The following is a 14,552-nucleotide window of genomic DNA, read 5'->3' on the forward strand; positions in this document are numbered from 1 at the left end:
TGGGTTGGGTGGGGTTTTTTTTTAATGAAATCATGTTTAAAAGGCTTACTCTGTACTGATTTTAGAACAAAGAAAAGCCCGGTGCCTGGATGTTACAAGGAAGTGTCTTTCAGGTCAATACAAGTTAAGGATGAGGTGTTGATAAAAGCGATTACTTCATGTACCACTGACTCGTGTCGGCAAAGCTAAACAATTGGGAATTTGTGTGAGATTGTTAAAGTTTTTATTCCTTGATTATCCTTTCAGAGTCAATAGGGGTTGAGTTTTTACATAAAGAGTTCCAAAGCAACCAGAAGATCAATTCATGCAATTAATCAACAACTCCCATGAAGAAAGCTCACCGGTTTTCTGATGAATGAATTACCTGCTTGTGTAATTCTGCTGAATGGCCAGGTGAGCAGAACCCGACACAGGCTAGCACTGCATATTTGGTTCTAAAATTTGTGTTAAAATTGTAACAATGAAGCAAAACAGTAGGACTAAATAAACAACCTGTAATGTCAAAGTACCTCACAAAAGTTTGTGGGAAATGAATTAAGACAAAAATTCTCAATATAATTGCTATTTCTCAATCTGAGCTCCATGAAGTTCAAGATAGTTTTGGCTGGATATTTTTTTGGTAGAATTTATTTATTTTTTATTGGAAAGTCAGATATACAGAGAGGAGGGGAGGCAAAGAGGAAGATCTTCCACCCACTGATTCACTCCCCACGTGGACACAACAGCTGGAGCTGAGCTGAGCCCATCTGAAGCCAGGAGGCAGGAGCCAGGAGCTTCTTCGGGTCTCCCTTGTGGATGCAGGGTCCCAAGGCTTTGGCCCATCCTCTACTGCTTTCCCAGGCCACAAGCCAAGAGCTGGACAGGAAGCAGGACCATCTGGATTAGAACAAACTCCCATATGGGATCCTAGCACATTCAAGGTGAGCACTTTATCCACTAGGCTACCACACCAGGCCCTCAACAGTTTTGTAAGTAATAGTAACACCCATTTAGTTAATCCCTAAAGAACTGATAATACTGGGGATTTGATCACATCAAAGCAGTCCTTTTGCATTATTAATCCTTTAAGGTTTTTTTAATCTTAGGAAATTGGGGTCGGTGCGTGGCATGGTGGGTTAAGCTGTTGCCTGCAGCATCAGCATTCCATAGAGGCACTTTAAGCAGTTGGGCTCCTGCTATCCATGAGCGAGACCCAGATGGATTTCCAGGACCCTAGCTTCAGCCTGACCCAGTCCCAGGACTGTATGGCCATTTCGGGAGTGAATCAGTGGATCAAAACTCTGTCTCTGCCTCTCTCTGTAACTCTGTCTTTCAAGAAATAATTTTTTTCAAATTAGGAAACCAAAACAAGTTTTGAAGAGGCACATCAGGAATGTAAAATGAATGCCAAGTAATTTCCCGTTGGAACTCTTAGAAAAGTGCCCTTGCTTGATGAGCGTTATGAGCAAAAAGGGCCACTGTGGTACAGCAGGCTGAGTTGCTGCTTCCAGCATCCTGTGTCAGAGGCCCGTGCCAGTCCCAGCTGACTTGGCTCCCATCCAGCTCCTGAATAATGGGACTGGAAAGCAGTGGAGGATGGTCCAAGTACCTGGGCCCCTGCTGCCCACCTGGGAGACCCAGAAGCAGCCTCCCCTGTGACTAGGCTATTTTTACCACTCATTACCAGCATTATTTTGATGGTGTTTTGTCTTCTGAATCACACTGACAAAGACGTTTTTCTCCTTTTGCATTTCTTTGAAGAAATGTTTCGTGATCTTAGCCCCACTTGTTTAAAATTTCCATTGAAATTTCTGCCCTGCATGCGACAGCTTTTGGCACCCATCAAGCGGAGAGTTTATTCAAAACAATTGGGATGTCCCTGGTGCTACTTACTGTGTCCGAAGCTAATCCTTGCCCTCACCAATTTAGGAACAAAAAATATTTTTTTCCTAAGAGATTTATGCAGATGGTCTGACACTACATACTTCAACATCATCTCATCCCTTCTCACCCATCTGTAAAATACTGATATCTATGGGTCATTGCTTCTCTAAACTTTTAATAAAGCATCAATGATTTCAATATTTTTCCACCGAACTTCATCATAATTTGATATCTGTACTCCAGCTTCAGTAGAATATAAAGTATTCTGTTAAGGAGTCGTTTCATTTAATCATGTCACAAAGATGATATCTTACTATGATATCTTGCTCTGATAGTTCATTCTTTTTGCACCTCCAACTAGGCCCTGTTGGTTTTAAAACAGCTTAGAATGAACTTCTCTTGTTGCAAAAAAAAAAAAGGTTTTGAAATGTATGTGCGCCTTCTTTCATAATACACATTTTCCATGACCAATTTGAAAATCCCTTATATGTTACTAAAGGCATTTTTCATACATACTAAATACTAAAGGCATATTTATGTTTATTAAGGTAAATAAAGTTTAGCGATAGTAAATATTATTGTTTCTTGTTAACCCACATAAATGCAGCATCAAAAGAAAATTCAAAATTACAAAACAATTGTGAATGCAATGCTGAGAATGAAAAATATAAAGAGGAGGTTGATATCAATTTTGACTGTAACTATGCTGACAGTTGCAGACATTTGGAGATGAATATGAGAGGTAGATGTGTTTCTGCTATCAAAATATTGAACCTTTCCCACTAAAATTGGCAGCGTCTGCCATGAAGGGTGCCATGGGGTTGTGGATGAGTATGAGTCGACCAGTTGCTTTTGTCAGGAAAACTCCTTGGATCGCAGCCTCGGGTGTGCTGAGAGAACACTTTGCACAGTTTAGCACTGTACCTTTTGACAGAGACTGGCTTTCACAGAGGTATGAGTTAAATTTACTTTTCTTCACAAGAAGAACTTCAGAATGTATTACAACAGGAAAAACCACATTATAGATGGAATAAAACTCTAAGTTCAAGCTCAAAGATCAAAAGTTTTGAAAGGGGATTAAGCATCTGATGAAGAAACAGGTTTTTTTTTTTAAAGATTTATTTATTTTATTATAAAGTCAGATATACAGAGAGGAGGAGAGACAGAGAGGAAGATCTTCCATTCGATGATTCACTCCCCAAGTGAGCCGCCACGACAGGAACCTCTTCCTGGGTGCAGGGTCCCAAAGCATTGGGCCGTCCTTGACTGCTTCCCAGGCCACAAGCAGGGAGCTGGATGGGAAGTGGAGCTGCCGTGACTAGAACCAGCACCCATATGGGATCCCGGGGCGTTCAAGGCAAAGACTTTAGCCACTAGGCCACGCCACCGGGACCAAAAAGAAACAGGTTTTTTAGTTTTAATTACTACCTACTTAATAAAGTAAATTTAACTGGAACCTGTACCAAGAAAATATGTCACTTAACTTTTTAACTCAAACTCAATTTATTTGAAACAAGATGGATACAAAACAGTTTCAAAGAGAAACTACTCAAGTAATCTTATTCCTAAAAAAATCACTGTTAACTTTACAGATTGGGGTCAGCATAGCAGTGCAGTACACTAAATTTAAGCCTATGGTGCCAACATTCTTATATGGATGCTGGTTCATGTCATTACTGCTGCACTTCCTGGATAGATCAGTGCTCATGGACTGGGAAAGTAGAGGAGTGTGGTTCAAGTCCCCGAGCTTCTGCACCCACGTTGGCAACCAACGGTAAGTACCTGGTTACAGATTGACACAGCTCCAGCCATGGCCATTTGGGGAGTGAACCAGCAGATGGAAGATCTCTTTTTCTGTAATTCAATTTTTAAAATTTAAAAATATATTTTAACTATATAAAACCATGAATAAAATGGAATACTATACTTCCATGATTTACATTTCATCGTGATTGGATTTAGGATATTGTTTTAGAATTTTTTTATATTAAATATGCAAGTAAGCTGAAGACTCAACTCTGAGGAAATGCTGAAAGAGAAATTCCAAATGGGGGAGAAACATGCAAGAAAGTGAGCTTTAGATACTTATGACTAACTTCAAACATTTTTAGTTTCACTAAATAATGACATGTTGCTACTATGCTGTTTCACAGCTATTCAGAAAGATCAATGGAAACAAACAATGGAAGTTCCAGAACAGATTTCACCCTACTCGGATTTTCTGATCGACCACAACTAGAACGCATCATCTCTGCCATTGTCTTCATCTTCTACATTGTGACTCTGGTAGGAAACACAACCATCATCCTTGTCTCATACCTGGACCCCCAGCTCCACACCCCCATGTATTTCTTCTTATCCAACCTCTCTTTTCTGGACCTCTGTTATACAACCAGCATCATTCCCCAGATGCTAGTCAACCTGTGGGGACCAAGGAAATCCATTACCTACGGAGGCTGTGTGCTCCAGTTCTTCTTTGCCCTTGACCTAGGAGCCACAGAATGCCTTCTCTTGGCTGTGATGGCCTATGACCGCTACGCCGCTGTCTGCCAACCTCTTCACTACACAGTCATCATGCACCCTCAGCTCTGCCACAGGATGGTGCTGACTTCCTGGTTGGGTGGTCTGGGCACTGCCTTAGTTGTTTGTTCCCTGACTTTAAAGTTGCCAAGATGTGGGCACCGAGCAGTGGACAATTTTTTCTGTGAGATGCCAGCTTTGATCAAGATGGCTTGTGTTTATTCAAAGGTGATTGAGATTGTCGTCTTTGCTCTTGGAGTGGTGTTTCTATTGGCACCTCTATTACTGATTCTCATCTCATATGGAGTCATCACTCAAGCTGTAATGAAGATCAAGTCAGCCTCCAGGTGGCGTAAGATTCTAAATACATGTGGCTCCCACCTCACAGTAGTTACCCTGTTTTATGGAACACTAATTTATATGTACATGAAGCCACAGAATAAGACATCTCAAGATGAAGGGAAGTTCTTCACCCTTTTTTACACAATTGTCACACCCAGTCTGAACCCTCTGATTTACACTTTAAGGAACAAAGATGTGAAGAATGCAGTGAAGAGACTACTGCTGATTAAAGTATGCTCATCAAAATCATGTTAAACAGAAAAAATAAATTGGGTTGTAAAAAGGTAAAGAAATCGCGACCTCCTTGACAGAAGCTGAATCAATTTACTTATTCAAGGGCTATTTATTAGGTATTCTTTTTATACAGAATAAGCAAAAATGGGGAGAAATAATAAGACAGATGTAAAAATGAGGCAACCCCATTGGCAGGGCAATAACTTCAAATTAGCATAAGAGAGAAGCTTGTATGTGGTGTAATGCTGATTAATCCACTCGTTTGAGAACTTTCTGTTATGGTAGCTTAGTTCCTGCCCTTATACCGTCCAATAAAGAGTTTTGACTGAATTCTCAGAAGAATTGTGGTCCCAGATCCAGAAGCATCGGCTTCAGGTAGCAACTATTAAAAAAAAATTCCTGGACTACACACCAGAACTGCTGAGCCAGCAATTTCAGAATGAACTCACCAATCTACATTTTTGTTAAATCCCTACTGTGACATTATTAATCAATCCAGAAGATCTGGCTAAAGTTTGAGAGTCACTGTTGTAAGGAATACAGAGAGATCCAGTGTCTGTAAACTGAAAATTACCATAACACAGTTTCATAGATTTTAATAATTTACTTCTAGGTAATTATATTTCCAAAAATGTTCTAAATGTCAGATTCCAGGTTAGGCTCTATCCATGACACCCTTTTCTAATTTTTTTATGATTTATTTGCCTGTTTGAGAGTTAGAGTGAGACACAGAGATCTTCTGTCCACCTGTTCACTCTCCCAAATAATCTAGATGGCCAGAGCTGGTCCAGGCCAACTCAGAGCCCAGAGCTCCATGGCAGTATCTCACGTGAGTGACAGTGGCCCAAGCACTTGAGCCATCTTCCATTGCTTTCCCAGACCTTCATCAGGTAGCTAATATGGGATGTCAGAGTCACATCTGGCAGCTTTGCCAACTACACAATGACATCAGACCTCATATCAGACTTCATTCCCTCAACTAGAAATAAAATGAGGAAAAAAACAAGTTCATCTGACATTACATAGAAACAGTATACAAGGTTATTCTTTAATATTCTATTCTTCTTCTGCTTTGGTTTTATAATGTTTATTCTCTTATTGGACTGTGGTACTAGAAGACAATTGTTGGAAAGGGTGTTAAAGATTCCCTACATTTGGGGCGGAACTGTGGTGTATCAAGCTAAACCTCACCTGTGGCATCAGCATCCCACGTGAGTGCCAGTTCATGTTTCAGCTGTTCCACTTCCAATCCAGCTGTCATTCCCTGATACTGTGCCTAAGAAAGCAGTAAAGACAGCCTAATTTCTTGGACCCCTGCATCCACATAGGAGACTCAGAAGAAACACCTGGCTCTTAGCTTTCAAGTGACCCAGCTCTGGCTATTGTAGTCATTTGTGGAGTGAAGCAGCTGATGGAAGAGCTCTCTGTCTCTCCTTTCTCTGTGACTCTGCCTTTAACAAATCTTTTTAGATAGATAGATAGATACATTGATTGATTGATAGATAGATAGATAGATAGAATTGTCTACCATCTTCACGTTGCATTACTGTTAAGCACATTTAAAGTCTGAGTAATCCCCGTACCAAAAAATAGTCCCACTTCTTAATAAGTCAGCCATTGAGAGATTGAAAATCCTCTCTGTGAGTGAATTTCTCCTGTTTATCGTCTCCCATTGTGGCATTTAAAAATCAGAGAAAAGTGCCACCAACATGAAATGATTGGAGAAGGTGGGTAATACATTATTCTCTCCAATCTTTAAAACCAATTGCTCCCAAATTTTCACAGTAAGAATGTCTTAACCGTATGTTGATTACTCTTTGCTAGGGCCCGGTGCAATAGCCTAATGGCTAAATTCCTCATCTGCGTGTACCAGGATCCTATATACGCACCGGTTCTAATCCCAGAGTCTCCACTTCCCGTTCAGTTCCCAGCTTGTGGCCTGGGAAAGCAGTAGATCACGGCCCACAGCCTTGGGTCCCTGCACCCACATGGGAGACCCAGAGGAGGCTCCTGGCATCAGATCAGCTCAGCTCCAGCCATTTCAGCCACTCAGGGAGTGAACCAGCAGATGGAAGATCTCTTTCTCTGTCTCTCCTTATCTCTGTAAATCTGATATTCCAATAAAATAAATAAATTTTTGAAAATAAAAAGCATTCACAAAAAAAGAACATGAGAGAAGATGGCGTTTTCAGAGTACAAGGAAAGCTTAAACACATAACTTGTGGTATAGCAAGGACCACAGGTGAGAAGGACCAATGGAGTGGTAAAATTGTGATCCCTAAAAGTAAGTATCAACCTTGTTTTGTGAGGAGAGTTGATGAGTGTTGATAAAACACTGGATTTATCACTTACAAACCTCCTATTGATCTTAATTCCTACTTAACCTCTACCTTATGTGATGTGTCCGAAACAATCTCACTAGTCCATCCTCTGAATTTCCTCAAAATTCTGACCATTTCAGTATTATGGCATTATCCCATATTAATAGGATTTGTGTGTTGGAGGAACAGGCATCAATCAGCTTTTCAGCAACACAGGATTGTTCATAAATGATTTTGCTGTATGAATCAATTTCATCTTTGACCTACATGTTGAGCAACATTTAAGAATTATTCAACAAATTTTTAATTTTCTGAAATTTGAGAAAGACAGAGAGCTCTCACCTTCTTGCTCACTGTTTGCAGGCGCCAGCAAAAGGTGAGTTTTGGGTGGGTACGGACCTGAGCTGAGAGATGGGTGCTCAATCCAGGTTTTCCACGTATGTGGCAGGAACTCGGCTTTTTGAGCCGTCAAGTTGCTTCCTAGGATTGCTTCAACAGGAAGATGGAATCAGAAACAGCACTGGGTATCCAATCCATGCAATCCAATACAGGATTCAGGCATCTTAACAACATCTTGGGCTTGGCACAATGGTTCAACTAGCTAATCCTTACCAGGCAAGTGGTGAGATACTACATGGGCATTGGTTTGTGCCCTGTCTGCTCTACTTCCCATCCAAATCCCTGCTTATGGCCTGGGAAAACAGCAGGGGATGGTCCAAAGCTAGGGAACCCTGCACCCACATTTGAGACCAGGAAGAAGTTCCTGGCTCCTGGCTTCAGATCAGCTCAGAGTTGGCCATTGCAGCCATTTGAGGAATGAATCAGCAAACAGAAAATCTATTTCTTCTTCCCTACAAATCTGCCTTTCCAATAAAGATAAACAAATCCTTTTAAAAAGGAAAAAAAAAAAAAAAGACCTACATCTTAACTGAAGTATTCTTAATCATTAGGCCAAATTGTAAAACTCATGATTGGTTTTTATTAAATCTGTGACAATATTATGAATTGTATATAGTAAGTATTTGGAAGATCTTCCTCTCTGTCTCTCCTCCTCTCTGTATATCTGGCTGTAATAAAATGAATAAATCTTTAAAAAAAATAATCTGATGAATACTTACTATATACAATTATTTTTTAAAGATAATGTTTTTTTAAAAAATTTATTTTTATTACAAAGTCAGAGATACAGAGAGGAGGAGAGACAGAGAAGATCATCTTCCATCCAATGGTTCACTCCCCAAGTGAGCCGCAATGGGCCGGTGCACGCCGATCCGATGCCGGGAACCTGGAACCTCCTCCAGGTCTCCCACGCGGGTGCAGTGTCCCAAAGCTTTGGGCTGTCCTCGACTGCTTTCCCAGGCCACAAGCAGGGAGCTGGATGGGAAGTGGAGCTGCTGGGATTAGAACCGGTGCCCATATGGGATCCCGGGGCTTCAAAGGCGAGGACTTTGGCTGCTAGGCCACGCCTCCGGGCCCAGATTATTAATAATGAAGAAACACAGGACATGGCACAGCAGACAGGTGGCTGAAGTCCTCACCTTGCAACCGCTGGGATCTCACATGGGCACCAGTTCATATCCCAGATGCTCCACTTCCCTTCCAGCTCCCTATTGTCACCTGGGAAAACAATCGAGGATGGCTCAAAGCCTTGGGACCCTGAACCTACATAGGAGAACCATTAGATGCTCCTGGCTCCTGACTTTGGATCGGCTCAGCTCCACCTATTATAGACACTTGAAAGTGAACCAGCAGATGGAAGATCTTTCTCTCTGTCTCCTTCTCTCTGTAAATCTGATTTTCCAATAAAAATGCATTAATCTTTAAATAAATGATGAAGAGACATCTTCAGTTTTGCTAATATTTCAGATTTATGGAACATCTCAGGTTTAGGTGAAAGAAAAGATGGAACAGTCTTTCTTTCTCGTGCATGTTGTAGAAGCTTCTCAACATCCCTCGGAGGTCCATGTGGGTACACATGCACAAAAAAAATTAAATTGCTCACTCTCTTCATAGCTCAAAGTAATCATTAAAAACTCTTGGTTTTGATACTGGTTACTCAAAACCATGTCAATTCCATAATGTTGCAAATTGCTGTTGATGTTATGTTGGGACTCTTAATTGACTCTGATGATATTCTACCAGCTCTAACTTTGGACCAGAAATGGTCTCCCCAAGAAACTGTTCAACCCATCTGGACAATAAGTAGCTGGACTCTATGCTTGGTATACGTTTGCAAGGAAAGAATCTTGATTGAATTTGAACTGTAATACTGCATCAAGGTGGAGGAATCCACCAGGGGAGAGGGGCGTGGGGAGGGGTGGGGGGATTCCCAGAGCCTATGAAACTGTCACATAATGCAAAATAATTAATAATTAAAAAAAAAAAACTCTTGGTTTTGGGCCCGGCTCGATAGCATAGTGTTTAAAGTCCTTGCCTTGAACACACCGAGATCCCATATAAGCACCAGTTCTAATCCTGGCAGCAGGGCAGCTCCCTGCCTGTGGCCTTGGAAAGCAGTCGAAGATGGCCCAGTCGAGGATGGTAATAAATATGGAAATTAACTTCAATTGGCTATTTTACATTTCACATATATTTCCAAATACCACCTCTAATGGAGAACTGTATTCCATTCAGCGCATTGGAGACTCACAAATATTTTCATTGACAAAAACATGAATGCCTTATTCGTTACAGTGATGAAAATGTCCTATGCTTCACTACATTTTCAACAAATGTTAACCTACTATTCAACCACAACCATGTGATACCCAGCCCCATCCATTCATGCTCTCCTAACCTCCATGGAGTCTTCCTACCAGGGCCTGTGTGAGGAAAAGACTACAGAAAGCAGAGCCTGAGCCACTCACCAACTTTCCTCGCCAGTCAGGAGAGCCTGTTTGTAACCATGGATTCTTCAGCGGCTGCAGAATTCCAGGGTACTATGACCATGCAGCTGCAGATTGGACAGTTTGTGTGGCCATCAAGCACTATGATGGCAAATAGGCACGTAGCCTATCACAGTCCTCCCAGTCACTATTACAGCCACACACAGTTGTGTGAGTAAAGCAAGAGTAAGGAACTCAGGCTCAGGGCATCTACCTCCTATTTTGTCATGTCCCACCACAGTCTGTGTGCTGTCCCTTTCATGTAGGTCTTACTCATCCACCCTCAAGTCTGCTATCAAACTGTGATCTGGAACTTGACAGAACCTGTGGCAGCCGAGTTAAAATCCTCAGAATGCTCACGAACTTCAAATGCTCCCCTTTTTTTATTTGTGTTTGTTTTTTGCTTTATTTTTAAAAGATTAATATTTCTAAAGCATAGAATATACTTTTCTCAACTATCGAGTAATGGAGATTCTATTCAGGTAGAGGAGCATAACAAAATTATGCAAAAGCATCAAACTAAGAAGCTAAAGAAATTATCAAAAAGAAAGTAAAGAAGCAGCAACAGAATGGGAGACAAATCTTTGTAAATTTTTTTGAAGATCGATTTATTTTTATTGGAAAGTCAGATATACAGACAAGAGGAGAGACAGAAAGATCTTCCATCCACTGATTCACTCTCCAAGTGACCACAGTGGCCAGAGCTGAGCCAATCTCAAGCCAGGAGCCTCTTCTGGGTCTCCTACACCGGTGCAGGGTCCAAGGCTTTGGGGCCTCGACTGCTTTCCCAGGCCACAGGCAGGGAGCTGGATGGAAAACGGGGGTGGGGGAGGTGGTGGGCCAAGACATGAACCAGCGCCCAGCACATACAAGGCGAGCACTTTAGCCATTTTGTAAATTTTTAAAAAATATTTTACACCCTAAGGACACAGCATTGGGAAATCTTGATTTCTGCAATTTAATCGATAACATACACACTAAATAAGCCAGGTTTCAAATGAATATGCAAATTCTTATAAAATTATGTCATGATTTTTCATTATCCAATATAAGCTTATTACAATACGTAAATAATGCACCTCAAATTAATTTTCAATGAAAAAAATCCACAGAAAGATAAAACCTAATGACTTAAGAAAATTTTTCATTAAATTTTTTGGATATGCATCTGACCATATTCACAGATAATCTTAATCACCTCTGTGAGTTATTGTCCCCAAGGTATGAACCACATCCACACATATAGCCTATAGAGCCAGACATAAATATCCCCTGCTACATGTTCATGATTCTTAGAATACATTTTGACCACAATAGCCTCTCCTTTTTTTAAATTGGGCAAAAATCTACTTATAGCTATGAATAACAGGAGTTTTTAGTGAAACACTTGAAATGTCCAACCAAACATTTAACAAAACCTAGCTTCTTAACTCTTAAAATACATTTAACAAAGCTAACCAGTCTGCTTTTTTCGCAACATCCACATTCAATGAAAACTTCTGCTAAGTTTTAGTTCCTCTGCTACATTTAATGGGATTATGGTGTCAGTATAAGAAGCTTTTGGCTAGTCCAATTTTTCAGAGCTTCAATACTTTGCTCAACAAGAATGCATCTTGAATCATGTCGAGAAGAGATCATCACAATGGAAACATGAGCACCTCTGACATAAGAGTGTAACAGCTATGAATTCGTTCCTCACAGAAGGATAAATGCATGCTAATCTTTCTGTCCTTTGGTAAGTAAGTATTCCCTACTGTCTCCAACAAGCTAAGATACGCGGTAGAAAACAAATATTTGATAGCATAGCCGATATCCTAACATGGCAACACAAATGTGGGAGCTGTGTGCCACGTCACAACAGCACCAATATATATGGATTCACAAAATATATTTAAATAGCAATTGAATTTCAAAAACTGCAGTGGATTTGAGAGTCACTATTAAATGCTCTCTATGCACCAAGTACCATGCTAAATATCTTATATTTGCTATATTATTTAATCCTCCTTACAATCAACCACAGGTAGGTGCTATTAGCGTAACTTATACAGAAGAGGACTTTGAAACTCATAAAGTTTGCACAGTGAGGAAGTGGCTGAGTTGAATTGTAATAAAAACACAACTGGTTTGAATCTAGAATATGTGGTGTTACAATTTTAATATTGTCCTTTTCTGCTTGGACTTTTGTGATTAGTAGAGAAAGAAGGAAGGAAGGAAGGAAGGAAGGAAGGAAGGAAGGAAGGAAGAGAAAGAAAGGAGCCTCTTTATTTACAAAAATACCACCTAACATTTTTTATAAAAGCATAGTTTTTTAATTACCTGTGTCTAATTTTCTTCCAATATTATTGTATTTGTCTAAATTATGCTTAAATATGTCTGATTCATTTGCCTAAGCTGCATTGAACAAAGTAAAATGTGACAACATTCTATATTATTGAGAACTACACATCATGAAAAAGGAAAATTGAGTTTTAGATAAAGTAACATGCATCTTCTTTATCATCCCTTTTTTTTTTACTCCAGTATTCTACACTCATTTTTTTTTTTTAGTGTCATTGTCACAACTAATTGGATGGAGAACAAGAAGATGCTTTACAGAGAAATGATTTTATTAATCTACGCTGTAACCATCGTCCACACTTTCACGATGATGTGCTTTGTTTAAGGATACTCAGCTTTTTATACCCTAAAGAGCCAGGGTACACAAAGCTCTTGTTATTCCTTATCTTGGATGAAACTAACAGTCTTTAGAGTTGTTTTTCTAATTAAGTTGCTTTGTTAATTCAGATTGAAGCAAGCCAGAAAGAAGGGATTACCATAGCTATTTACAACTGAAGAAAGGTGAGAAGTAGAAATAGCACTGAGGTTAGGGACGCCTTCTTCTGTTGTTTATGACTGGAGGGTGGCATGAAGGACAGATACCATTGGGACTCAGTTGTTCCAAGATAAATCATCGCACCAGGTGTTCCTGGCTCTTGATAAGCCTCCTTGTCCATTGATGCAATCAGCTCCTTCGTGTCATATTCACACTTAAAGTTAAAACAATATTTAGTGTTAACAGCTAAGGTTCAACCATAAAAAGTCATATATTAAGATTCACATGTTCATTAGATGATATGAACTACAAGTTCTGACTTAGCCACATCTAGTCACAACGGTCACTTTACTAGATCAGATGCTTTATAAAACTTTGCTGGTATCATGATTGTTAACAATTTATCAAACTGGTTTTCCAGTGCAGTTTACTGACCATATTGTACAGGAAGGAGAAAATGCCAAAGCCTCATTGCGGGTGTTCCATGGCAGCTCTTAAAACAACAGTTTCCTTGCTCAGGTCCGTGGAAAGAGGCTGGAAGACAGATACAAGACTCTAGAGATGTCATGTGCCATTTTTTTCTTCTACTGTCTTTTTCTGATGCCTGTATCTCTGCAGCATGTAACACAGCTTCCTTTCCTTTCCTTTCCTTTCCTTTCCTTTCATTTCCTTTCCTTTCTGCAAAATGCTACAAACCAGCACAACCAGAAGCATTCTTTATGTACTGGTTGTTTAGCCACTTGGCATTTAAGTGCTGATGTGCCAAGAAGGAAACTTGGATCTTATAGCTAAGGGGTTAAGTTTGGGATCTCACTTGCTACTAAATCATAGTTAAACACACACACACACACACACATACACACACATTGAAACCCATGTCACAGCCTAATAATGTTGTCATTGTTGCTTTCTGATTTCTTAGCAGCAGTTATGCAATTGGAATAAAAGCTGTAACAGCATAAAAAATAGTGTGATATTCCCCAGCACCGTTCAATAAATAGTCTCAACCATCCCTCCTGGAACATCCCCTTTACTTGCCAAGAAATGAAATTCTCATGTGAGGTGGGATAGATTCATTTGCAACTTCAAGATAACTTTCTCAGGGCCAGCTTCTAGAATTCTTGAGCAAGTCTTTTTCACATGTTGAATTCAACAGACACTGAGTCACAAGCTTGGCAGTTAACTTTTATGAAAAGGAAGAAGCAAAGATTTTCCTTCTGGTCACACATCTGTTGCGTTCACTTTTAGACTCGCTAGCCTGAAACATCTGATAAGCCATTATGCGCCCATTGTAGAAAAACATGGTGATTAACAACCATGAGATGTTATAAATAAATGACAATTTGCTTGGACTTAGAAGAGAACTCTTACACTGTGTTTTTTGAAAAATTCTAATAGCAATATAAATTAAAATGGTATGTGAGAAACTGTCCTGAGTTCCACCATTTTGATGCAAATGACAGCATACATTCTTTATGGCCAAACATTATTCCATCATGTATTTATATAAAATTTTGCTTATTCAATCACTCCTTAGTGTGCATCTAGGTTACATTTTTATCTTAGCAATGC

The 14,552-nt window shown here is 39.9% G+C and overlaps 1 protein-coding gene and 1 pseudogene across 2 annotated transcripts; both read left to right on the top strand.

Annotated features, from left to right (window-relative positions):
• The first annotated feature begins 201 nt into the window (after positions 1–201).
• Positions 202–5,002, top strand: LOC101525557 (putative olfactory receptor 2W6). Of its 2 annotated transcripts, XM_058672318.1 has the most exons (3): positions 202–393; positions 4,017–4,149; positions 4,528–5,002. In XM_058672318.1, the coding sequence occupies exons 1-3, from the start codon at positions 386–388 to the stop codon at positions 4,978–4,980; spliced, it is 594 nt and encodes a 197-aa protein (XP_058528301.1). In that variant the 5' UTR covers positions 202–385; the 3' UTR covers positions 4,981–5,002. The 2 variants fall into 2 exon arrangements, with proteins under 2 accessions (XP_058528301.1, XP_004598498.2); XM_004598441.2 differs by having other exon boundaries at positions 4,017–5,002.
• On the top strand, positions 2,610–2,977 carry LOC101525314 (SRA stem-loop-interacting RNA-binding protein, mitochondrial-like; annotated as a pseudogene).
• Positions 5,003–14,552: the final 9,550 nt, after the last annotated feature.

Source organism: Ochotona princeps, chromosome 1, assembly GCF_030435755.1.
Source record: "Ochotona princeps isolate mOchPri1 chromosome 1, mOchPri1.hap1, whole genome shotgun sequence".
NCBI classification, from domain to species: Eukaryota; Metazoa; Chordata; class Mammalia; order Lagomorpha; family Ochotonidae; genus Ochotona; species Ochotona princeps.